General features: G+C 40.1%; 2 protein-coding genes across 4 annotated transcripts; both read right to left on the minus strand.

Moving 5' to 3' along the window:
- Window positions 1-2,234: 2,234 nt before the first annotated feature.
- On the minus strand, window positions 2,235-15,371 carry cnot6a (CCR4-NOT transcription complex, subunit 6a). Its single transcript, XM_018699571.2, has 12 exons — window positions 15,244-15,371; window positions 14,012-14,133; window positions 12,948-13,134; window positions 12,573-12,658; window positions 12,371-12,475; window positions 12,086-12,154; window positions 11,516-11,673; window positions 11,063-11,217; window positions 8,878-9,032; window positions 8,413-8,646; window positions 7,436-7,638; window positions 2,235-7,291 (listed from the first exon to the last, which is right to left on the minus strand). The coding sequence occupies exons 2-12, from the start codon at window positions 14,121-14,123 to the stop codon at window positions 7,076-7,078; spliced, it is 1,680 nt and encodes a 559-aa protein (XP_018555087.1). The 5' UTR covers window positions 14,124-14,133; window positions 15,244-15,371; the 3' UTR covers window positions 2,235-7,075.
- A 181-nt stretch (window positions 15,372-15,552) lies between these two features.
- simc1 (SUMO interacting motifs containing 1) lies at window positions 15,553-23,757 on the minus strand. 3 transcript variants are annotated; one of them, XM_018699569.2, is made up of 11 exons: window positions 23,521-23,757; window positions 23,180-23,431; window positions 20,971-22,074; window positions 20,599-20,846; window positions 20,375-20,444; window positions 19,918-20,075; window positions 19,081-19,173; window positions 18,821-18,952; window positions 17,614-17,770; window positions 16,926-17,010; window positions 15,553-15,990 (listed from the first exon to the last, which is right to left on the minus strand). In XM_018699569.2, the coding sequence occupies exons 2-11, from the start codon at window positions 23,321-23,323 to the stop codon at window positions 15,779-15,781; spliced, it is 2,403 nt and encodes an 800-aa protein (XP_018555085.1). In that variant the 5' UTR covers window positions 23,324-23,431; window positions 23,521-23,757; the 3' UTR covers window positions 15,553-15,778. The 3 variants fall into 3 exon arrangements, 2 of the variants coding, with proteins under 2 accessions (XP_018555085.1, XP_018555086.1); XR_007813666.1 differs by having other exon boundaries at window positions 15,976-15,990; window positions 17,730-17,770; XM_018699570.2 differs by lacking the exons at window positions 23,180-23,431; window positions 23,521-23,757 and adding an exon at window positions 22,974-23,161.
- Window positions 23,758-24,472: the final 715 nt, after the last annotated feature.

Here is a 24,472-nt window from a genome sequence, read left to right on the forward strand (position 1 = left end):
AGTTTCTCAGGTCTCTTCTCTAACCACTTCATCATGTGTGGCACCATCATGAAGCAGAGATGGTGGCTCACATCCCTGCAGCTCTGTTAGCTGGTACTTATTTCGCGGACACAGCTGCTGTGTTCTGAAAAATGTCCCTTATCCGGTACCAGCCCAACAGTTTGTAGAAGATGTTAATCAGTTTGCAGAGTCAACAAACACAACAAACAGACTTCAGTGAATACCACATTGATTAAAGGCAAGTTGTGCGGCATTCCCACCGGCACCATGTGTTGTCTCATGGCAGGCTGAGCGTGATGAGGAGAGACGAGTTAGTTGTAGTTGAGAGTGTTGAACTGTGAGGCAAACTCCCTACGTCGACTCATATCTAGGGCTGCAGGTAATGATCATTGTCATATTGATTAACCCTCCTGTTGTCTTAAAATATGACCTCTTCATCAGAATTTTACAAAAGCTGTACACCAAAAGGGCACAGAGACTGTTTTTAGGGTCTCTCTCTCTCTCTCTCTCTCTCTCTCTCATATAGTAAAAATAGTAATAGTAAAAAAAGGGTGGTGTACAGTGAATACATTCTCTAGGTTTTTAAACATGAAAACACAGTTATTCCCTCGCTTGTTGGATGGTAGGTGTTGCTTCTTCATGAAATATTGATTTCTAGTTTGAGAAAGAGGCTTTATCAGAGGGGTGTGGGAAGGTCGGGTCATTTTTTGCCCTTTATATTCTGTAAACTGGAGTGTATTGAATATTCAGACATCAGGAGGGTTAATTCGTTAATTCTGTTAGTGTGTTTTTTTTGTTTGTTTGTTTGTTTTTAATCTACTAATTACTTACTAAGTAAGTAAATAAGTAAAGTTTATTTATTTAGTTCATAAATGGTAAGAAAGTCATTGAGAAATGCCTGCTACAATCTCCCAAAGCTCAACATGCTTTCAAGTTGCTTGTTTTGTCTGATCAACAGTCCAAAACCCTGATTTGATCCATTATCAAAAAACTGTGGATTAATTTTCTGTTTTCCACAAATTCATTAATGAACCAATCACAACAACAACTGTCAGAAGATGCACTAGAAAAGTGTCAACACTGCTGAGTGAAGCATAAATCAGCTGTTCTAACATTCAAGTTGTAAACATAGAGTGTATATACATACATCAACTTCCCTGTAGTCATCAGCATCTCTGACTGGTGTATCAACAATAAAAATATTTACTTACACTGCTCAGATCAAATGTTACACAGTGTTTTGTCCAATATGTTCTAATGGCAGTTTTGATGAAGCCTTGGAGTATAATTATTGCGCTCCCACTGTGCTCTAACTAAACTCTCCTGTTCAGCTTTCTGTCTCACACTGTTCGTGTCCGCTCTAAATTCACTCCAGCTGATGTTATGAGTCCTGTGTGACTCGTTCAGACCTGGCATCATTACTCCCTCAGTGGATGCATGGATCAGTTTTCACTGCTCGTCCAGGAGGTGATCCTTTAGCTCCACCGTGTGCCCACAGACGATAATACACAAACTGTCATCCCCAGGCTATTTTAGGTATTAAATGTTAATGTTAAACTTTATTGATCCCCAATGGGAAATTCTCTTTTCATTTGCAGTGCTGAAGGAAACTCAAAGGTCAGGCTCAGCTACAAAATGGCACCTGCGGTGCCAGTAATGGTTCAGTGTCTTACTAAAGGACACTTCAGGGGGGTGAGTGAGCAGATTTACTGACAAGGTTTCAACCAGGATGGCCCCTCTAACTCACTGGTTTGAAAATAAGTGTCACAGAGAGCAGTAGGTGTGCAGGGTTTTTAATTTCAAACACCCACTCATGTTCACACAGTTAATGAAGCTGCTGCAGGGCTGGTTTGGAATGAAAACCTGCAAACCTGCACACTCTTGGGCCTCATAGTTCAGCCTCTGCCAGCTGTTTGACACAGTTGCAGCTTCAACATCGACCAAACAACACCCCTGAATAAAAATTTTAATAAAGAAATCTGTGCTTTTGTTTAAGATGGGAAAGAAAAGATCTGTGCGGGTTGTGAGCCAGAGATCTGTTTACTTTCTTCATTCAAATGACTCATGAAGAGGAGGAAAAATGAAAACTAAGAATACTGTCTGCAGTTAAGACAGGAAGCATCAAAACTGAATTAAAACTGAGAAAAACAAGGAAGCAAAGGGAGGCAAGACAAGGAGAACAGATATAGAATTTATTTTCAATATCCATTGCAAAGAATAAGAGGTGACACAGCTTGAAACAGATAATATAGAATTTATTTTCAACCAGAAGTAGGAAAATACATAGGTAGGTGTAAAGGAAACAAGCAGAACCTGTAGTCAAACGGAAAAAATAAAAGAACAAAACTAGTCCAAAGAGAATCAAGAGGACGGCTAAGGGGTACAACAGAAAGCATTGTTTACCATTCAGTTTCTTTTTAAAACAGTATGTGTTGATTTGAAAACAGCTGCCTTGATTTCTCATCTGGGTTAATGGACATTCTACAACATTGTGCAAGTGTTTCGTCATTATTTTTTTTCTTTTTTTTTTTTGCTGGTATTTTCATGAATGGTAAACAATAGTTGGTCCAGTGCATAAACACAGTGACACAGATCAATATATGTACTCAGCTGACTACAGATAGACAATCCTGATCATTGAACAACTACCACTAGATCGGCAGGGAGAAGGAGATGAGCAAATATACAAGATGGATGATAAAAGGGAAAGGGAAAAAAAAACAAGCTTAAAAAGGTCTTCAGGTAAAGAAACAATCTGGGAGGTTGAAAGTGGAGAGTTAAAAAGCAAAAGAGAGAAAAAAAAAAAAAACGACCACAGTTTGAAAGATGAAATAGCTACATTTTCCAGATAAAATATTTAAAAACCCATTCTGAATGTGTCTGAATGTTTCTGGGTATTATTGCCAAGTTTTTGGAAAAAAAAAATGCATTTAATCGAGTTGATGGGTTGAGAAACCAAACTCCAGCCACAGTGACAAGTACGAATATGGATGTTCATGTGATTCAAGGAAAAGGACAAAAGTACCTTGCTTTCCTTACAGCCCTACGTTTCATGAAGACTATGATTTGGATTTAAAAAAAAGAAAAAAAATGATGCGACGGGTTGGTGAAAGAACTCGCTCTACAACAGAGAACTGAACTACAAGCAGCTTTGGTGTGCACCATTACAGAGATGCAGCCTGGGGAGAGAGAGAGAGAGAGAGAAAAAAATCACTCTACACAGACTAAACAAGCCAACTATGACAACAATGCAACAGTGGAAAAAGTACAATGCGATCACTCGCTGAAGCTAACAGAGCGACACAACTCCGCTCTGTAATCTACCAGATTTTCCAATTAGAAGCCATAGTCTGCGGTTTTATCAAGAGGGTGATGAAAAGGAGGGAGGGAGGGAGTCAACAACTGAGAAGATTTGAAGAGTCAAATCAGTGACTATTGATAGTAGCTAGCTAGTGTAACAGATTTAACCACTGTGATGCACAAGAACAGAGTGAGATGGACTAGTAGTACTCAAAAAATCATCACAGGACCAGTCTAGCAACCAGTGGCACAACATTAGCTTAGTCTTACAAACACGTTTTACACCAGTCAGAACAGTGTTCTCTAGGACTGAACTGCAGCCACTAGTAAGACAGCTCTGCTGCCCTAACCTACAGGCACTGGCACTCTCCACCTAGTGCCATGCAACATCCAAAATAAAGCTGAAAAGCAATGAAAAGAGAAAAAAATGAATATCCCTGTGCTGAAAGTTCTGATGCCAAAGATGCAGGTACTTTTCCTCCAGTAAGCACTCAATCCTTCATTCTACGATGCATTGATAGGAACATTCAAATTCTCTACATCAACCCATCAAAGACAATGCCTCATCATGATTTCTACAGAGGATTTTGGTTTGTGATGGGATAAGAGTAAATGGTGGGAGGAAAAAAAAATTGAGTAAAAGTAAAAACAATGTAGCAAACATAACACCATCATTGAATTCATGATTTACACATCAACAACACAATTCAATATCTTTTTAGAAAGGAAACATGAGATACATCTTTTATTCACACTTTACAAAAAAGCTAGCCTTTAAATCTACTACAATACTAATGCCATTCAGGAAAAAAAGCAAACTGGACACATTGGTTTCCATTGGAAAACAAAAAAAGTTTAAAAACAAACATGTAGGGGGCAAACAAATGGGACAAGAAAACTTGATCTGAGGACTAAATTTATACTTCCTATTTACTTGCTTCCCTCTTGCTTTAAAAATGTCATTTCAACATATACATTAAAGTAATAAGATCTTTACTCACTAATATGATCGGACAGGGAGTGAGGGGAGCTGCATCTGAATCTACTAAGTGCTCGTCGTCCATTGTATCCGTGTAAAAGCATGGCTGTTGAAGTGATCATCTCACCACTGACAGATTTCTTGTTGTCGGTCTGAGATGTAACAAAATTTGATTCATCACAACGCGTTTGCCCTGGGGCCTTCAGGGAGAAACAGCTGAGCTCACTGCCCCTCATCCCTTGTTCATCCAAAAGCAGCCTTCCACCTTTTCCCAATACAGAGGTGGTGGTTTTGGGGGGGGGGGGGGGGGTTGGGGGGGTGTCCACAGATGGCACTATAGCTGCAGTGACGAGGGTAAGAACTATACAAAGTGGTTGAGCAAAGGGGTTTAAAAGACACAGCTTGAGTAATATAGTGGGTAGGTTAAGTCTGAGGTTGGGCGGTTGAGGGTTTGTTAGGGTGATGGACAGGCTTGCAGAGACTTAAATTTCATGGCCAGGGTAGGAGCTATGGGCGAGGTTTTTTTTTGGGGGGGGGAGTTTAGGCTTGGAGCCATGCTAAGGTACTATGAGGGAGTAAAACAATCCGAGAGAGTGGATTTAGTAAAGATAAGACATCCTACTCATGTTCTTTAAGTAGAGAAAGGGTCGGTGGAGAAAGCATACCTGATTACTAGAGAGCTCAATGAATAGGAAGGATATACACATCATCATAACATTGTCACAGCTCATAAAAAAGGAAATCAACATTAACAAAAACCAAAAAAAGGACATAAAATCTTCACAAATGTCTCAACAGTATTTAAAAATAAAAGGAGAAAAGGTTGTTCAGGCGTTCGTCAAATGTAAATAGTGCAAGACGACAACAACTGCTACAGTGAGGCACGATGTTTTTGTTGTACGTGTGGGATTTATATAGGTTGTATCGGCCACACGTCACTGGTGAGAGCGAGTGAGAGATATTGAGATGAACAGATGTGGAATCGCTGGTGGGCTGCGACTCGATCTTGCGTGTCCTTTTGTCTGAACTGATGGCAGCAGTGTGGATCAATGGCTTTGTTAATGGGCAAGAAGCAACAGGCAGAGTTTACTCAGTGTCTATTTACAATCGCAGCAATGTGCCGGCAAATCAAATCAATGGCAGAGAAAGAGAGGGGGGTAGGAAGGAAAAAATAAAACAATACTGATACATTAATTACAGTTAATCTCTAGGGAGTGCAAAGTAGTGACAGCGAACGCCTTGAACAACCTCTTCTTACGTCTTTTGTACAAGCTGGTAATATCAATTCATCTTAACATTAACTGGATAAAAATTTAGCCATAGTTTACAATACAATCTTTTTTTCAAATCTGATCATAATTTACTCTTAGTACAAAAAACGCCAGAAAACAGGTCTTTTGTGGTTCATATACAATCATGTAAAGACTGAGTCTAGATTTCTATTCTGTACAAACACTTGTGAAAAAAACCACTGCTTTTGTGTATGGAATTTATGGCTGGGGAAAGTCACTACTGGCCTCAGAGACAGTGCTACAGATCTGCCTTCAAATTACCTGTATTATGTGTGTCTGTGTGTGTGCAAGTGTTTGTGTGTAAGCTTGCATGTGTGGAGTTGTGGATGGCAACTCCAGACAGTGAGAGGAATGCTGGTTTTACTCCCGTGTATCAGCCATTACTCGCTCTGTCTGCCTATAAGCATTCAAGATAAAGAAAAGATTTATGATACCCCCCCCCCAATTGCTTTTTCCATCAGCCTAAATCCCCTTGCCCCCAAAAAAGGTGATACATGGGCCACATGAGCTCCTAAGCACAAGACTAGCCTAACAACTATACAAGCTGGGGTGAAACAGTCTGCAAACAGGATGGTAGCTGCTCTCAGTTTCTCACAACATCCTTCCTTGACAAATTAACACTACACGCTGCCCATGTGTGATCAGGCGAATGTAGTTCTCGGACGTTTGGTTCTCGAGGCATCTGTGGGTTTGGTAGCTAATGCACCAGGGCCGGGGTCAGAGGTGTAGACTATCTTGTAGCACCACGGGAGGCCGTGACCACACAAAAGGCCTCAGCACCACAGAATGACAGCAGGAAATCTCACCTCATACAAGCTGCGCTACATCCACCTCCAGGGATGCACAACTACCGAAGCTAAAAGCTGCTCTAACCCAACCACATCTGAATCAACAAATGTGTGTATCCTAGAAAGACTGAGAAAGTATGCTGGCTGCCCAGAGTAGAGGGAAAAACAAGCACAAGCCAATAATGGAGGTCTGAGACTGACAAGTCTGCTGTCTTTGCTGGTTTTAGATTTATACAGGACAGACAGACAAGCAGACCATCAGCTATGATCGAGCTTTTCAGGTGGATGTCATCCCCTCAGCCACTTCTAAGTTTCCCCTTCCTCTAAAAACCAAACAGTGCCCCATGTGACAAATCTGAATGAGCTACCACCCCCTCTAGTTTGGATGACAGAAACAAAGTGGGTGGGTGGGTGGATTCTGAGGAGGAAAAGGAGTCCGAAACACAAAATATGATGCACGAACAGGACTGAATTGAGCGGTTAAAAAAAGAACAAAAAAGTAAAATAGAGAGAGAAAAAAGAAAAATATAGAATATCTATAACAGTATACGAAATCCCTGTCGGCCAGACCTCACTGTACGAATATTTTACAGGTTGTGTTTTTTTTGTCTTCCTCCTCCAGTGTGGTGGAGGGAAGAGCTGGTAGTGGGAGGGAGGAGGGTTGAAAAGGGAGAGCCTGTGGTTGCAGCTCCCCCTGGCGGTGTGGCAGGGACTCACTACCTGCGTGCAGGCAGATGGAGCCCATTGACCTGGGGGGGCACGTTGGGCAGGAGCAGCTCCAGCTGGGCGAAGAGGGAGAAGTGGTCGGAAGGGATGTGGGGATGTGGGCAGCCGCTGACATTGTTCTCTACGAGCCAGTGGGGGTCCAGGGGGCCCAAGATACCCAGCACGTTCAGGTGAGGCTTGGAGTAGAAAATATAGTCGATGACACCCTGAGGAGAGAAGAAGGGGAGGTGGAGGGGTCATCTCTCCAGGAATTGATCAGAACATCCGTGATACATCTTTCTGTGCATATACAAGAAACATCATGAACTACAATGACGAGTTCAAATCCGTTTTCCATCTGTAAAAACTACCTTGAAGTCGAAGGTGTAGTTGGTGTAAGGCATCAGGCCGTTGTCGTAGGCGCTCTTCAGCTTGAAGCCGTGGGTGATCCTGCCGTTGGACGTACTGTTCTTGCCGTTGCAGTTGAATTTGGTCAGGCTGTCGCTATAACGAAGCTCCTTGAAGTCCTTGTGGGTGCAGTCCACTCCGCCAGTACTCAGGTACTCCACTACGCCTGAACAGATGGGAGAGAGGAGAAGTCGTTTTCATCAGAATCAAGAAAAGTCAAGAGGCACTTCAAGGTCCTAACAAACCAAGCCAAGACCAAGCCGTTCCAACAGTTACCATAGGGACTGCTAAACTTCATTTCTTAAGGCAGAAATTTGGGATACTGCATCTTAGTAGCCCCTTCTGGAACACATAGAGACATAAATCAACTCTTGACTTTTGTCATCTTTTGAGCTAAACTGAATGAGCAAAAAAAGGAAGCAAAATCGAAGCAGGAGCACTTGAATATCTTTACTGGACAACCTTACCTTCACCTGCTGCACCACAACACAGAGACTGACATGTAAAGAAAAGTTCACAGCAATAAAAGAGCAAATCCCTCAATGAATCTCTCAAGAAGTATCTTCATTCCATTATTAAAAACACTGAAAGAAAATGATGACTGAATGATGCTCAAGATATCGATTAGTTTGCACATTATTTTCTTCCATTTAATGACTGGTCTATAAAATGTGAGAAAACTGAAATGCATCCACCACAGTTTGGGCCAGTTATTTGGACCTGCTTATCCAGAAGTTTGGGGTGCCATTTTGCTCAAGGGCACCTAAACACTTTGGAGGAGATACTGGGAACCAACCCAGCAACTGTATAAATACTTGTTACTGCAATGGTAGTATTGTTGTAGGTTTTTTTTTTTTTTTTTTTGGCATATATTATCTTATATGCCTTATAAGATAGACTTATATGATAGACCACAGCTCTAGTCATCTTGCTTATTTACCAGAGTCAGGCAGGGAGTTGAGGTCAGCGCACAGCACCAGTGGAATGGCATTGGTCTCACCAGAGACAGAGGACAACTTGAGGCTGCGTGTGGCCTTGTCCACTATGTTCTTCACCTCTGACAGGAACATCATGGTCTGGACCAGCTTGACGTCAGAGTACTCTGGGTCCCAGTGCATGTGGGCGTTGGCCACCAGGAGCAGCTGCTTCTCCATGCCATGGAGTGACTTTCCAGCTGGAACAAGGGAGAAAGGTAAACAAGGAGAAACAATACAAAGAGGATTTAAGACAAATACAGTGCCACCCACAACCCATTGTACTGTAACTTCTGCCTCACAGATCAGACAAAGGTCAATTCAGGATTAGCAGGACTAGGAGATTTTAGAGAAAAATGCTTGCAGTAAATCTAGAGATGCCAGGCAACCAAATAAGAAGCTCCAAAGATCAGAAAAGGGCGTCTACTCACAGGAGACCTCCATCATCTCTTTGCGGACCTCAAGAAGTACAGCTACCCCAATGTTGTCCTTGGTCATCACCCTGTTCAGCATAGCCTCTGAGCCCTCGGAGTTAGCCATGGCCAGCTGGTTGAACTCCACTGTGTGCTTCTGCACTGCGCTGAACCTGGAGATAAACAGAGGGAGACATGAGAAAACAGGACCCAACACAACCTCTGTACGCACTGATGGGAATACATGGATGACAACAAACACATAATTTACAATCTGCTGCAAATAAATGGTATCCTGGATTCTATCTCTTACAATCTAGATATTACAATCTAGGACCTCATCATGACAAATCAAAACACAGGAACTAAACTTAAAGTGGTGTAATCTTCAGCCACAAAATTACTGTAGCAAAGTCCCACAGGGGCTCATGCATGATAATACTTTATGTTTTTTCTTCCCCAACCTAACTGCCTTCTGGTTTTTATGCAAATAAAATTATTCTAAGCACAGGGATAGTTTCCCACACTGGGTCACATTTGGTTAATTTGGTAAAATTAGAATGCCTCTCTATATCAGAGCAAATAGGATATTGTGCAACATAATGATGTTACAGGGACCGAGTAAGACTGCTGAACAATAAAACTGCAGACAATTGTAAATAGACTTTGAATTTCAGTTACAATTTTTCTTGCATTCAACAAAATAAAGGGATCAGCAATAGATGAAACTTAAGCCTTCTATAGGCTTTCAATTTAAAGTCAAGAACATGCTCTCGTTTTAACCACAGGCTACTAATAGTCACATGAGTATCATCCAATTGCACGGCTTTAATTTCAACATTTACATTTTCTGCATCACACTAATACTAAAAAACAGTCATCAAGATCGCACACACACACACACACACACACTTCTGTAAAAACTGTTTGTTTTAATTAAGTATCACGTGTTGTACTCCAGGGATTTAGTATTTCACTTCTGTAACACTGCCAGACTGACAACAGACAGTAGATCCGGAATAAAAATTGATGCCGCAGAACCAGAGACACTGTATTATTCTTGCCAAACCAGGTGCCTATGTTACCCATAAAACAACTTGACCATCAACAATTCAGCTGGAGATTCATTCAGGTGTGTTATACCAGCAGCAGCAACTGTAACCTCGAACCACTAACCTCAAGCAGAGACGAGGAGCAAGCTCACTTAAAACACACCCACAGATTTTTTTTTTCATTTTCAAACTTGTAGTAAGCCCTAAGAGAAAGTGATCAGACTTTCTGCAACTCCCTCTCAAACCACATAGGCAGTAATACTCCAACACCTGTACACTGACTTTGTGTAAAATCTGTATCACTCACTTCCCCTTTATGGTAAATCAAAATCAAACAATTCAGGATTGATTGGCTGCAACTGGTTTCCAGTTACAAAAAGTTTTAACTTCTATTTATCATGTTCCACCAATACTGTGGTCTAATGTGTACAGGATTTTGAAAGGAGCTACAGCAGACATCATAACGACATTCATATTCTACAGTATATAAAGTATGACATTTTGACATTTTCTAGTAGTCCTATCTCTGTGCCATGGTATAAACAGAGACACACTTGAAGGCTGCTGTCAATGTCAAACCTTTAGTATCTAGTCTAAACACATACAATCTGACTAGCTTTTGTATTCAGCTATGAATGTTTGTGGTTTTATCGTTTCTGAAACTACTCAGGCATGAAAGCACAGTAAACATGCAGGTTATAGGAGGCTTGACACAAATGTTTTACCAAGATGAGGACAATCAGTGTTATCGCTGAGGGCTACAGGCTACAGACCAGTAATCAAACTGGTTAGGTAGGTCAGTGGTGGTAGCTCCACCCAGTTGATACACCAACAAAAACAAGACACCATCAACATAGAGCAGAAATAAAAATCAGCACTGCTTACAGACTGGACCTGGAGTGAAAGGCTTACAATGTTGTAACTAATTTCTTTGTTATTGCACCTGTTTAGCGAAGGGGTAAAGTTAAGTTATAACTGCACAACAACAAAGCTGTATTTATCACTTGGGTAACAATATTAGATGCTGATTTTTAAATGTTCAAATGTATATTTAACTGCAATTAAAATGTTATTTTTTGTAAGCCCCATTAAGGCTGGTCAACAACACATACAGGACATAGGACATTAACTACAGAACTGTAGGTACATACTTATCCGTCTTGTAGAAGATTGCACATCCGTCCACGTGTTTACGGTCTGACTCTGACATAGTCCTAGCTCTTGACTTTGGACTGAAGAACCCATCATATCCCTGCTCCTTCAGCTCAGGCAAGAAGAAATTGTAGTACTGCTCTGTCTCAACTTCCTGTAATCAACAACAAACATAAGTAAGTGTAACAAAGACCTGGTGAGAGACTGGTAAGACTACAAAGATAGTATAGTGTAAGATACCCTTTCACTGAAATAACACTATTTGCACAAGTAGAAGTAAGAAAGATGTTAAATGCTGATACAGTGCAAGAAGTAAATGCAGCAAACAACACAAATGTGTTTGCTGTATGTAATTGTGTTTTTTATCTTGATGTATCTGCCTCGATATACAAAACAAACATTTAGTTAATGTATGTGAGAGCCAATCTTATGTTCTGACGTCCAGCTCTCACCTGCAAACTGATGATGTCTGCGTTGCAGCCCAGGATCTCCTGCATGATGGATTTCTTCCTGTATTCCCAATTTAGAGCCCAAGAGGGACAGTAACCATATAGCTGTCGTGTGGCGTACTTATCACACAGCACATTGTAGCACATCACCGAGAACAGTGCTGAGGGGAGAAACAGACATAAGGGCATATCTTGAAAACTGCACTGCCTAAACAACAGTTATGGCCGTCAACCAACACAGGTAAATGCTTAACCAACAGATAACAATGATATATTGTACATATTTGCAGGAGATTTATTGCTCAGATTCAACCACACAAACTGCACTTATACTACCGTGTACATATCAGAAGCACTGAGCCCTTACGACTCTTGAATTGTATATTGATGCAAGCACCATTTTTTGTCTGTTCAGCGTAATAATTATTGCCAACAGCAGATAAACATGGCTAGCAGTCAATTTTCATGGATTCAAGCTGGATCTATATTTATGACAAAGCTGCATATTACATAAAAGATTCCTCAGAATATGTGCATCTGTTCAAAGTCATGTTTCATGTGTGTTGTCTTTACCTGAGGCCCGTGTTCGGTCTGGTTCCTGGAGTGAGATCCATGACCGGGCTGGGGGCTGCTCTGTTGGTACTGAACAAGGGAGAAAAAAAATTCACTATGGGTGACAAAATGAACACAGATGTCACATAATGACTTCAACCAAGTTAAGGGTAAATGAACTGTTGGATTCACAGTGTCCCCATCTATATATACACTAATGGATCTATCTTTTGAGCAAATAAAAACAACTGGATATGTGCAATTTTTGTGCCAGGGTCAAAACTTCCAGAGAGATAGGGGACTCACTGCGCTTGATAGCCCCTGCCAGATTGTCTAACAAGTAGTTGAGCAGTCTCCGCGTGCCATCAGGTTCCTGGTAGAGGCTCATAATTTCTTGTGCAAGTGGGTTTCCTGATGAAGGAAAAGCAAACCAGGCTGAATCATTGCTAAGAGAACAATGGGATTTCAAGGCTAGAATGGCTACAAAAAACATTGATATGCCACTGACCTTTCAACCCCAGTGTTTGTAACTGAAACAGTTTCCCCAATTCAAATGGCAGAACCCGCAACTGGTTGTTATTTAAAAGCAGTTCCCTGTGGACAACATAGGGAAATATGATCATTAGAAACCAGCCCTTCTAAGAAACAACCATCGTTGTTACCTTACAAACACCTCATTTACCACATTACTGGCATCAAAAATGTCTATGGCATACTTGGTAACTTTTGATTGATTGTTAATGTGAATTTTTACATCAAATTAAAATATTAGATGGATTCACCAAGAGTGACTAGAATGTGTGGGTGCCAAAATTTAATTTAACATCAACCCTGTGACAGCTGGTATTTTTAAGGGGTAAAAGTAATGCTGGAAATCACTCACCTGAGAGACACCATGTTGCCGAGCTCTGCCGGCAGGCTCCTGATCTTATTGGATGAGAGATCCAGGTACACCAGGTTGTGTAGTTTGGCAATGTCTGGCGGGATGCGTGACAATGAGTTGTCACTGAGGTGCAGGGCAGTGAGGTGGGTGAGAGACCACAGGGCTGTGCTGAGACTCCTTACTCGGCCTACAGTGACAGTGAGAAAACCACACACACAAAGAACAATGAAATCACAGCATTCAACTATCATTCCTTTTACACCAGTGGAAAATTTTGGCACTTGTTTCTGTGTGAATGGGTCCATATGGGTTAACTGATATCAAAAAGATCAAGGTTATGCTTGGGTATAACTGCAAGCCTTCATTAATTTCCCACAAAGCCAAAATAGACAAATAGACTAAACCATTTTAAGTTGCAAATTATCAATGCTGCCCACCATGTTGCCAAATGGACATAAAACAATTAACAGTGACCTATTTTAAACCCTGCAACTTCCAGTGGGGACAAAAGCTGACATGATTAATTGATTCATCAATTAATTAACTGACCAAAATTTTAATGGTGACAAGTCTGATAATAAATGATACATCAAAGTCATTTTTGCATGAAAAATGCAGGAGATTCAAAAGTTGCCACTTGTGCTCTGGTTCAAATGTGGGTTTGTGCTGGTTGCCTTAGTCTTTTATGATATGAAACTGAATATCTTTGGGTGTTGTACTGATGGTCAAACAAAATAAAACAAACAACAAAACAAAAGGCCAAACAGTTGATTATGAAAATAACTGCTAGGTTAATTGATAATGAAAATCCCCAGCTGTAGCTCTGTATGGGTCTGATGTGTGCAGTGCCACAGCAGTGGGCTGATGTCTTACTTGAACAATGAAGATCCAATAATTACTTGTGCCCAGTAGTGTGAGTAGATGTACAGAGAGATGAAATGTTAAAATAACAACAACAGTCGGATTTGACTTACCTATATGCCACTGTCAAAAGATGTGTGAACAGTTCAAATTCAGTACAAATATGTATCCTACAAAAGTAGGAAGTCCCTGACAATACTCACCGCTAATTTCCAGCTCAGCCCAGTATGACTTCTTCCCGTTGGCTGCCTCCTCGCTGGACATAATTGTGTACATCCGCCTGGGATCCGGCGGGTCATATTTTTCCTTGGGCATTCCTATAACACTACAAAGATTATTTTGATGTTAATGTCATTCATGAACAAATGAAAGTTGTCCTATTATGCCCTCAGTTGTACACCAATTTAGTAATTTTGGCCTGAAACTCAAGCTGGAATAAGTTAACAATGAATTAGGATTATAGGTGATGTATGTAGCTCATCAGATAACCGTATTTGCATTGAGAGTGATAATATGCTTCCTCGTGTACACATGGTTGCAAAAGATTTCAAACGTAACCCATACCAATCTAAAGGAACACGTTTTAGATCATGATATACTTTAAGTACAACGTTGCTATGGATCGTATATAATGCAGTGCACTTATTTAACATTTAAACAGCTTCCTGTGAAGACTGTGATTTCATTCGAGTTACATAATAATCAACATTAAAATCAGCAACGTAGTACAACACTTTTCATGCTAAACTTGACAAACTATACTGATAACAATTGTGTGAAACTTTAATTTAATTAGACAAAGAGCCGAAATGAAACTACATTTTTAAAATTTGTACAACATAGCTAGCTGAGGTTAGCAGCTCTTCCCCTCGTTGGTGCTAGCCGATTAGCCTAGCTGAGGTAGCTAACAAACTATACATAACAAACGCTAAACGGCTAACGCTAGCTCGCTTGCTAACTAGCCAGGTGGAAACGGACGAGCGAAGTTAGTGAAACTGACCAATTCGTTTCCTTTAACACTCTGTCCAAGTGTGTAGCGAAAGAGACCCAAAGTGATGTTAAAAGATACTGTACAATTGTTGTTTACATAATAGCTAAGCACTGACTTGCGCATTAATACTAGGCCACGACACAGCGCATTAGTTAGCTGCCGCTAGCTAGCCTCCAGCAGCAAGAATCACTATCGTTGAGATAAACAGAGTGTAAACGGGTTCACAAAGCTACACAATGCTGGGTCTGCAAGTAACTACGAGCTATTTAGCTTAGCTTCAGTTAGCTTGCTGGCTAAAAGAGACCAATTACTCGAAGCTGACCGACTTCCTACTCAAATAAGCTCCACTTAAGAAAACAGTCACAGCGCTTTTAACATCTAGATAAGATTTTGGTGAAATAAGTAAAAACAGTTCAGGTCCAAGAGAAAGGATTCCGTTTTTACCTGCAAGAGCATACCAAATCGCGAGGACGACTGCGTGTTCTCTTTTGTTTTCTAGCTACTTCTCACCCGTTTCCGCTGCTGTATCATGGCGACTGTAAGGATTTTTTTTCTCTGCCGATAACAGCGCTTGATCCTATTGGTCAGCGTGTAGACGGTCCAACCAGCTGTTGAACCAGAGTAAATAAAATCCTTGAGAGAAGAGTGATGGACCGTGAGATGGATGGTTAGGATACCACAGTTCAATTAGCTGTGGCTTATTTAGAAATTGTGCATAGTTAGCAGAATGAACAGTTTATCAATAGCCATGTAGTCTGTAAGAAGTGATGTAATGGTTTAATCTGCATGAAGATACAAGGAAGATTGTGCTTCATGACAAACTCATATCTTTGTTGGCTACAAAACAATAAAATTAAAGGAGCCTTAATTTAAAATACAGCAAGAGTTCAAGGGCACCAATACAAAAATATAAATATTAAATTAATTCAGTGCTTTCCAAGGCCTTCCAAGAAAATAAAAACAACAAAGAGCTTTTAATTCAACACTGACAGACATCCAGCAGGTGATCCTGTAGGTAAGTGAGCGATTCTTCCACATGGAGAGGTAATGCTTGGCCAAGGTCAGCCTGGGATCTGGACAGGAAGGCCTCCACAGCTTCACTAATGGCAGACTTGGATACCTTGTCATCCGGCTTGTAGACCAGTGTGCCAACTCTGCCTCTTTGTTCAGTGATTGAGCTGCACAGATAGCCTGGGGACAACATATGAAAGAAATTAGGGGTGAACCAAAGTGGACAGAGTGAAGTTAAATAATTTTACTTAATGTTGAAGTGTTTGAATATTCAGTCCATTGGATATCAAAAAATTAATCTAATGTCTTGGAGGAATAGTGCAGCAGAGATTATATATATTGAAATCAGCCTTTAAAAGCAGCTGAAGACTCAAAAATACACTTTCACTTTCTTGACAATATATAAATCTTAACACACGTGATTGTGAGTCAAATAAATCAACACAGAAACGTAAAAATGATGTATTAAGTTCACTACTGTCATGTTTTACTTGACATATAGTTTAAAGAAATAAAGAAAATGCTTTGCTGAAATTAATCTACAAGTGACCTGTGGGAAAATGAGTGATGGGAAAGTAAGAGACAGGAAATGATAGTAAGCAGAAGAAAGGTAAAGTCATTTGACCAGGTGATCAGGATCTGCTCATTTGATCTTTTTAACCTGAGTAAAATCTTCATCTTAACCTTCTCTCCTTTCTCTGCTGTACAAAAAAAGATTCAGATGAAACAGTATAGTACAATCCCATATGGTATCACACCACATATTGCACATTCACTGGAGTCTGAGGTTTCCCACAGGCTCCAAGCACTGTCTGCTTCCTGGCAACAGGAGACTGGCAAGCTTATCCAGTCCCTAAATCTTCAGGCTTTGATTCTGATGAAATACTCCACCTCACTGTATTTATAAAGATGGACAAGAATGGATCATGTATATAACATTTATTTTATCATTTTAAAACAGACCTTCACCATCACCACCAGAAATATGTTCTTTTTGAATTTGCAGGATTTATCAGAGACCCATTCCATAGTCACAGCTACAAATGCTGTTGAGGCGTGTACTCATATTTGTAGAAATAGAGAAGCAGTCCCATCATGGTTTACCAAGATCTCACCTTTCATCGCTTTGTTGTAGCTGAGCAGTAACATCCACAGAAGATGGACCAACTCTTCCCACCTCCGCCACCTTTCATTACCGTCCTGGAGAAAACAGTTGTGGATCTGTTGCATTAAACTCTTGCTTGTTGTGGCAAACTTAAGATTTCACAAAAATAAATCATAGAAGAATCATAGATATTTCCTTAATTGTTAATGAGAAGATGTAAAGTAAGAAGTTCGCAAATTTTCTAAAACGTCATTCAAACTGCCAAAATCTTTTTCTGATAAGTTTATCAGTACATTATAAGTCAGATATATATAGTAAATGTACATGTGTAAAGGACTAAGGTTGGCTGATAGGGTAAAGATGAAAACAAGACATGAAAAATCCTTTACACCAAGTCTAAAGCCCCTTTTATAAGGCAGGAATGTTGTGCTGTTGATCTGCCTCGCCATTCTGTCTAAAATTTATGAACATGGAAAGACGAAGGGGCTGTGGAAAGAGTCACGGAGCCAAATCAATGCTATAAAAGGGAGCGCCGGCATGAAAGGATAGAGACGTTGTCGCATGCTATATATTTAAAAAATAAAATAAAAAAATCACAATTTGTTTGGTTCAGTGTAAACTATCAAAGGCGACGCAATGAGGGGTCTTCTTAACGCCAATATAGGAGGATGTCTGTTTAAAAGAGGCTTAATATTCACCATAGGATCTGGTGCCAGAGTGCAGTTCTTCAGAAAGTGAAGCAGCAGACTAAGCGACAAGGGCAGAGAGATTTTCAGTGGGCATGCATAGTCCAACAGATGTTCCAACAGCTTACATCTCAGCAGCTTGCTCTGCAGGCTCTCCAGCAACAACATCCTGGGAGTCACAAAGAGATTAGTCAACGATAGCTTCAAGGACTGAGGAAAAGGGGCAGACTGTGCCATTGGAATAATTACATATTTTTTCAGTGGTGTGTGAATTGCATTGAATGTATAGTTATTACATGCATTCAAAATGACTGGTACAACATGTTATTGTTATTATTAACTAAATGAAAATAAATGGTGATAAATGATAAATATAACCCTGAAAGTTTATATAGATTTGTAAAATTATTGTTAAAAAAGGCTTTCAAGTTTATTTCATGTTACTCCATCATTCACATACATATAGTCATAACATACAACCTCACAATTTATTTGCCTCCTGCTTTAATGTTACCAGCTTGTTTCACCCACATTTACATTAGCAAAACCTAAATTTAAAAGCACTGATACATTTAAAGACTTAAAATTTAAGGAGACCCAGTCTACAAGGCACTAACATGAGTTCTGACTAGCAAGCTATTACTTTTACTGTTTTGAGCCACAGCTAGAACATCCTTTCTCTTCAGCTGGCTAATGAGAGCTCCTGTAACTGCTCTGTGGGCTGAACCCAGTTTAAGTTTACTTTGGCGCATTGGCTGGATGCCTGTAAGGTAACGGAGTGTCTCTGCACTAAACAGAAACAGAGCATGTTTTAAAAAGGAGAAAATAAATTGATAGATAAATATCATAAAAGTCACATTAGTAAATGGAATTTTAAAAAGTGAAATTTAAAACTCATTACGAAAGTAATTTTATGAACCCAGTCATTATCTAATCATTACTTGAAGAACAAATAATGAAATTGAATTCATAATTTGCACATGATATTTAAAAACTTATTTTACACATAAATTACATTGTATCATTTAAATGTAGAGGTAATCCCTTTTTAACTTGTTTACCTAGTGGCCCACTTACACAAGCGATTATATTTAATATCAGTGGCACACCGCAAGTACATTGAATAAATATAAAAAAGAAAATATTTCTTCCTCTCACTCTTCACTCTCTCTTAGTGGTCAATGCCTGCTCAACTTGCACTCTCATTGCTCCTCCTCACCTGTGTGCTCTCAAAGGCACATTGCTGATGAGCATATGGAAGAGCTCTTGGGACAGCTTGGCAGAGCTGAGGGCTGGAGAGCGGTCCACCTCCAAAGCCAGAGACAGCATCCTCTGGAAGATGGACACCATTCTGCAGGAGAGAAAGGGCCCAAAACAGGGTTTGTCCACTTGAATGTAAAAAGGACAGGCATAACAACCATAATCATACAAAATGCATATGAATTCAAACGAGGCTACATACATACATCAGAAATTCACCTGATTTGTTCATCTCTTTCTCTGTTTTTTTCTCTTGTGTCTCCATGCTCTGTTGATTTCATAATGGCAGAAAAAAGCCACTTGATGACGTCCCTGGAAACAAATAGAGTTTCACAAGTAAAAAATATTAATAAAAACTTGTGCTAATCATTAATTGTTGCTAATTGTGTGATAATGCGATCACCCTTGCATATGGTGATTTATAATAATGTATTGTGTACAGTATGTTGTGCTGTGGTTACGGTTACAACTTTGAGATGTCTGTTAAAGTTATTGAGCTTCAGGACGTCTAATAGTAGCAGTCTGATATAACTCACAAACCTGATTATCTGCAGCCTAAGTTTACTTTTGGTTTCTCTGTGTAGCTCTCTGTGAGTTTCATTTACACAAAAGAGGAGGGTTTTTTGAAAATAGTCCAATAACACGTACCTTCAACAAAGAAGAGTAGTGCACTAAATATGACACTGTTAAGACACATGGAGAAGTTTTGGGTAAATTGAGGTTACTGTATAAGAGGTAGTATGTAAGAATGATGGTTATTCATGTGGGCAGATTACATGTTTTTATGTGATCCCAAGAAGTAAACGTGCTCTAAGTGTAGCAAAGTAAAATTCAAAAGCTCCACAAAACTGAAACAGTTGGATAATTTAAAAAAAGTCAAGTTCAAAAACCATTATAGGCCTTATGAAAGCGGGATTTACTGTACTTCAAAGCCACATTTGTTTTATCTAGGTGTATCTGATAAACTGGTAACTGAGCGTATTCTACCATGATAATGCACAATGAAAGTGAAAGCTTAGGTTAAGTCTAAAGATGTCACCTGGTTACCAAGCTCACCTAACTTGAGGGAACTGGTGATCACATGACAATGTGGCTTTAGCAATTGAGTGGTGGGGGGCAATAGAACATTTTGCCTGGAAGTCGTCCTCCAGAGTCTGCACGATGTACTCCAGGAGCATGCGCACAACCTCACAGCGATGTCTCTTTGTACAGTCCTAGGGAAGTGAGAGGGCCACATACAGGGACGTGTTAGTTTATTGAAAGCACAAGAAAAGACATTAAACTGTAAATATCTCTGCATATTAGGGCAAAGTCATACAAAAACAAAGTGCAGAAATTGCAGTGCAGATATAAAAAGCAACAGACTGCTCAATAATCTCAGAAACTTGTGTCATTTACTCTAACTGAAGACCAGAACAGTTGACACTATTTAAGCTATTCAATATGGTTGTATTCAACAACATGAATTATACCAGATCACCCAGCTTTACTGTATATTTGCCTGGAATAGTACCTGATTGGCCATGACTGAGGTCAACAACTCCCAGTCCCATGGAACTGTGGTTTTATCAGCCATGTGGTGTCTGCAATCAGAAAGCAGCTTTAATCTCTGAATTCAAAGATGTAATGGTGAAAGAGAAGATGGAAGAAACGCTATAAAGGGCAGATTAAATATTTCTATAACAAAGGTGACAAATAATACATTACTATTAACTCTTATTCCTTTGGTTCTCTAACCTCTGTGTCCTCATCAGCAGATTAAAGGCCTGCACACACAGGTGATGGGGACACTGCATGTCTAGCAGAATGCTGCGAAGTAGGTGGTTAGTGATATCTCTGGGGGGATAGAAACCAGGCTGTAGTAGATCAGACAGGAGCTGCAAAGTCCCCTCTGGGTAGCTCTCATCAATGGTACTGTAAACCAGGCTCAGGCTCTGGCGGCACAGCACCTCTGGAGTTCCAAAACCTTCATCTTCTACATCAATCTTAGAAAAAACATAAAAAAGAAAAGAGAAGCTGTACATTCTGAATTGAATATAATCACATGTAACGAGTTAATGAAAGGAACATAAAAATATAAGTAGAAAGATATAGAGAACTGTCTCTCACCAAGTCTTGGCCTGGTCCAGACATCATTTTCCTAAGTGTAACCGGGCACACAAAGTCCCTGTCCTCCCGACTGGCCGCCCTGAAGTCCATATCGAATCTGCTCTCTTCGTTCACCTCTTCTCCATCACTTTCCTCTTGCCAAAGGAAAGCCAGTGGACTGTCACCTCCCATATCCCCTCTATATGTCCCTTCATCCATGTCTGCAGTTTTAGGTTCACTAGGGATGCTGCAATGCAAGAAGTCAGGGCTGCTTGAGGCCCTTTCAGCCATATCCTCATCCAGTTGCCATTCAGACATGTTTTCAGCTGGTGTATTTTCAGAAGTAGGTGCTTGGTCAACTTGGCTCTCAAGATCATGTGATAAAGGACTTCTGTGGGACGGAGAGTCAAGATCTAAAAGCTCAGAGGGGTTCTGTCTGGTAGTGGGAGTGTGGGGGTATGAGTGATCAGAGAGGCCATGTAACAGTGTGCTTGTAAATTCATTACTGTTCTCTGGTTGTTCCTGTCCGACAACACATTCAGCCACCCCAGCAGAAGATTCATCCAGTGAAGGTTCCATGGAAGGACCATTTGATGCTGTAGTCGTACTCAAATTGTTAATGCACTCTGGTGCACTGCTGTTAACGTCCAGTTCTCTAAAGCACAGTGACATTTGTGCGCAGTCTTTGGTTAAATAGACAGAACAACTTGATGTTTTCAGATCCTTGACATGCATTTCAAGAAAAGGCAATCGACTCAGTTTTACAGCTGGTGCGTGATTGCAGGGACGTACGTCACAGCTCTGTGTTTGGGATTCTGTTTGAGAATTCAAGCGTCTTATCTTTGGCTTTAGGTTACCACAGTCCTGCTGTGGAGCTTCAACAGCTGAGTCTTGTGAACTGCTTGTCTGTAAATTTAAATCTTGTTTGTCTGAAGTTTGATTTTTATCTGAACTTTCATTTTTTATGCGACAGTCACCCGGTAACAAATTCTGTGTTTGCTGTTCTGTCCCATTTGCTACATCACTTTCAGTCAAGTCTACCACTGCCACGGCAGTGGAATTTTCTCTTTTGCGCATTTTCAGCTCTGGAAGAGTCCATCTTGGATCTGAAAGGTCAATATAACGCTAGAAAAGGGGGGAAAATAAACAGAAAAATATCAGTCAGTAAATACTGTGGTTGCTTACATAATTAAACAGATGAATGACAGAGCTTCTGATTCTCAATACAAAATGTGAGGAAGTGGGAAACTCAATTCAAAACATATGTCAGAATAAACATATTCTTCCTCACCTATTAAAAAGGAATATAATTATTTTGTCTGTCAAAGTTCATTAGTGAAGAAAACGCCAGTCTTGTAGGTTGTGTGATTTTTATATGTCCCTTCTGATACTACAGTAAGCCATAAAAGATATGAAACCATATTTACTTTTTATCTCTTGGCCAATGAAGTAAAAGTATAGTACATATAAAAGTAAAAGTATTGTAGTTTTATATATCTGGGTGTACTTGTGGACAATGACACAATTTCTCAGAAAGTATTACTCTATCATAATGTATGAATCATGATTGTGATGTAAACAGTATACAATACAACGATATTCAGGGAAATTTATCCATACCGACCCCTAGATGGCAGCAATGATGCGTTATACACACACACATATATATGACGTTTAGCAGCTCAAACCTGGAACCATATAGACATAAAATATATCATAATAATTAACTGACACATTATTTTAAAACATTGTTAGCACACTGTTATGCTAACAGCACTAGTGTACGTAGCTAGCATTCAGACCATGAGTTTACGTTAAGGTTACACTACTTCAGACTAAAATGCTTATGGATACAGATAAAGTTCCAAAACAAGGTAAATAGGCTACAGTTACATTAATATTATGCCCGTGTACTGTAGTAACATGACCAGCTGAGTAACATCCTGTGTTTAGCTATATTCCCGTCAGAGGAAGATTAACAGTAAACTACTCATGTTAAGTTGGCTTTAATCGGTTTCCTTCACCTTAACAAACCAAGTCTCGGTAATTCTTGAAGTTCACCCAACTGAGGACGGCGCTAGTGAGCAGTATTGTAAGCTGGTATTATTTCTCGGTTTAAGCAGAGTCATTATAAGGAATTTTCTTTAAGTTAACTGCAACAGCAACGATATCTTAAGAACACTTAAAAGTAGCGCGTGCGAGTTTCTACGGTAACCGTAGACTTGCTCACCGGTGGAACGTTGACGTTCACGGCTTTGACGTCAATTCGCACAGCTGTCAGGGGCTGCGGCTCATCCTTGGTGGTGGTAAAGGAGCCGACGATTTCCACATCGGAGTCGTCGGAGTTGGAGCTCAGGGTGATCACCTCATCCATTTCTCCTCAACCTCAGAGGAGGCAGAAACTTCATCAGCCAATGTTTGGTAATACTAGCCAGTTCACGAGAGCATCACCTATAGTAGGGCCATGACAGCCGCCACAGTCCTGGAGAAAGAAAAGCTGGCGTTAATGCGTGACTCTCCATCATGTGTCGTAAATAAACAAAAGATAACGCCTCCAGTGAGACATGTAACCTTAGGATTTGCGGCATTTCCTTGTTAAAACCGTCAGCTACACGCGCCTGATGCTGCCACCGGTAGTTTTGAGTTTGGTTTTATCTTCATGGTTCACGAGACTCCACCAGTTAACTATTTTAAAATTCAGGTACAGCCGAAAAAATGTATGCAATAACACGAAGTCCGTTTGGTTTGGTTGGGTTGGGTTAAACTGTATGACTCGCACACCTGACGCTTCCTGGTTTTACTTGTCGTTTTTCCTCTGCAGTATATATACCATTACCAGCAGTGCAGTTGCGAATATCTCCACCTGCTGTTCTGGAGTGTGCGTCTCAGTCTGCCATCACTTCACACTTAAGCCATAACACCTATCCTCCATGAAAAGTAAGAATAGGGAGGGAAAAAAGAACCAATGAACTTATGGCCAAAGAAATATAGGTTATAATTTTTGGCTTTAACACACACTGAATATAATGAGATTGAAACAGTTTCAGCCAAAATCCATCAACCTGAACTGGAATACATTTCCTACAAAGCAATAAGCCTTCCAAATGGATATATTAATCAACCAGCACACAAGGTGGAAGTGGTCATCAAAGGCTACTACAAGGCTGGATTGAGAATGAGTCTAAAGCTATGGTGAGTCTCAGAAGTTCACATCCAAGACTGACCACATTGAAACAGACATACCAAGGGTCTTTTTCACTCAAGCTATTTTGAGGTGTCACAGTGTAAATGATAGAATTAGTATTGAGCATGTTGATTCACTGTTAAACTGTCATTACTGGGACACTTGATTAATAAAGTAAAAGATGTTATCTACTATGACAAGTTTAAATGGCTGCTGTGAAAAATACCAATTATGAGACCTTTACAGACCAACAAACAACATTTTGAAATTCTGTCAGAAATTCTCTAAAGTTTTTACTGATGTAAAAAAAACTAGACAAGACAAATGTTTTACAGTCAG

The sequence above is a fragment of the Lates calcarifer genome, linkage group LG8 (genome assembly GCF_001640805.2).
Source record: "Lates calcarifer isolate ASB-BC8 linkage group LG8, TLL_Latcal_v3, whole genome shotgun sequence".
Lineage (NCBI taxonomy): Eukaryota > Metazoa > Chordata > Actinopteri > Centropomidae > Lates > Lates calcarifer.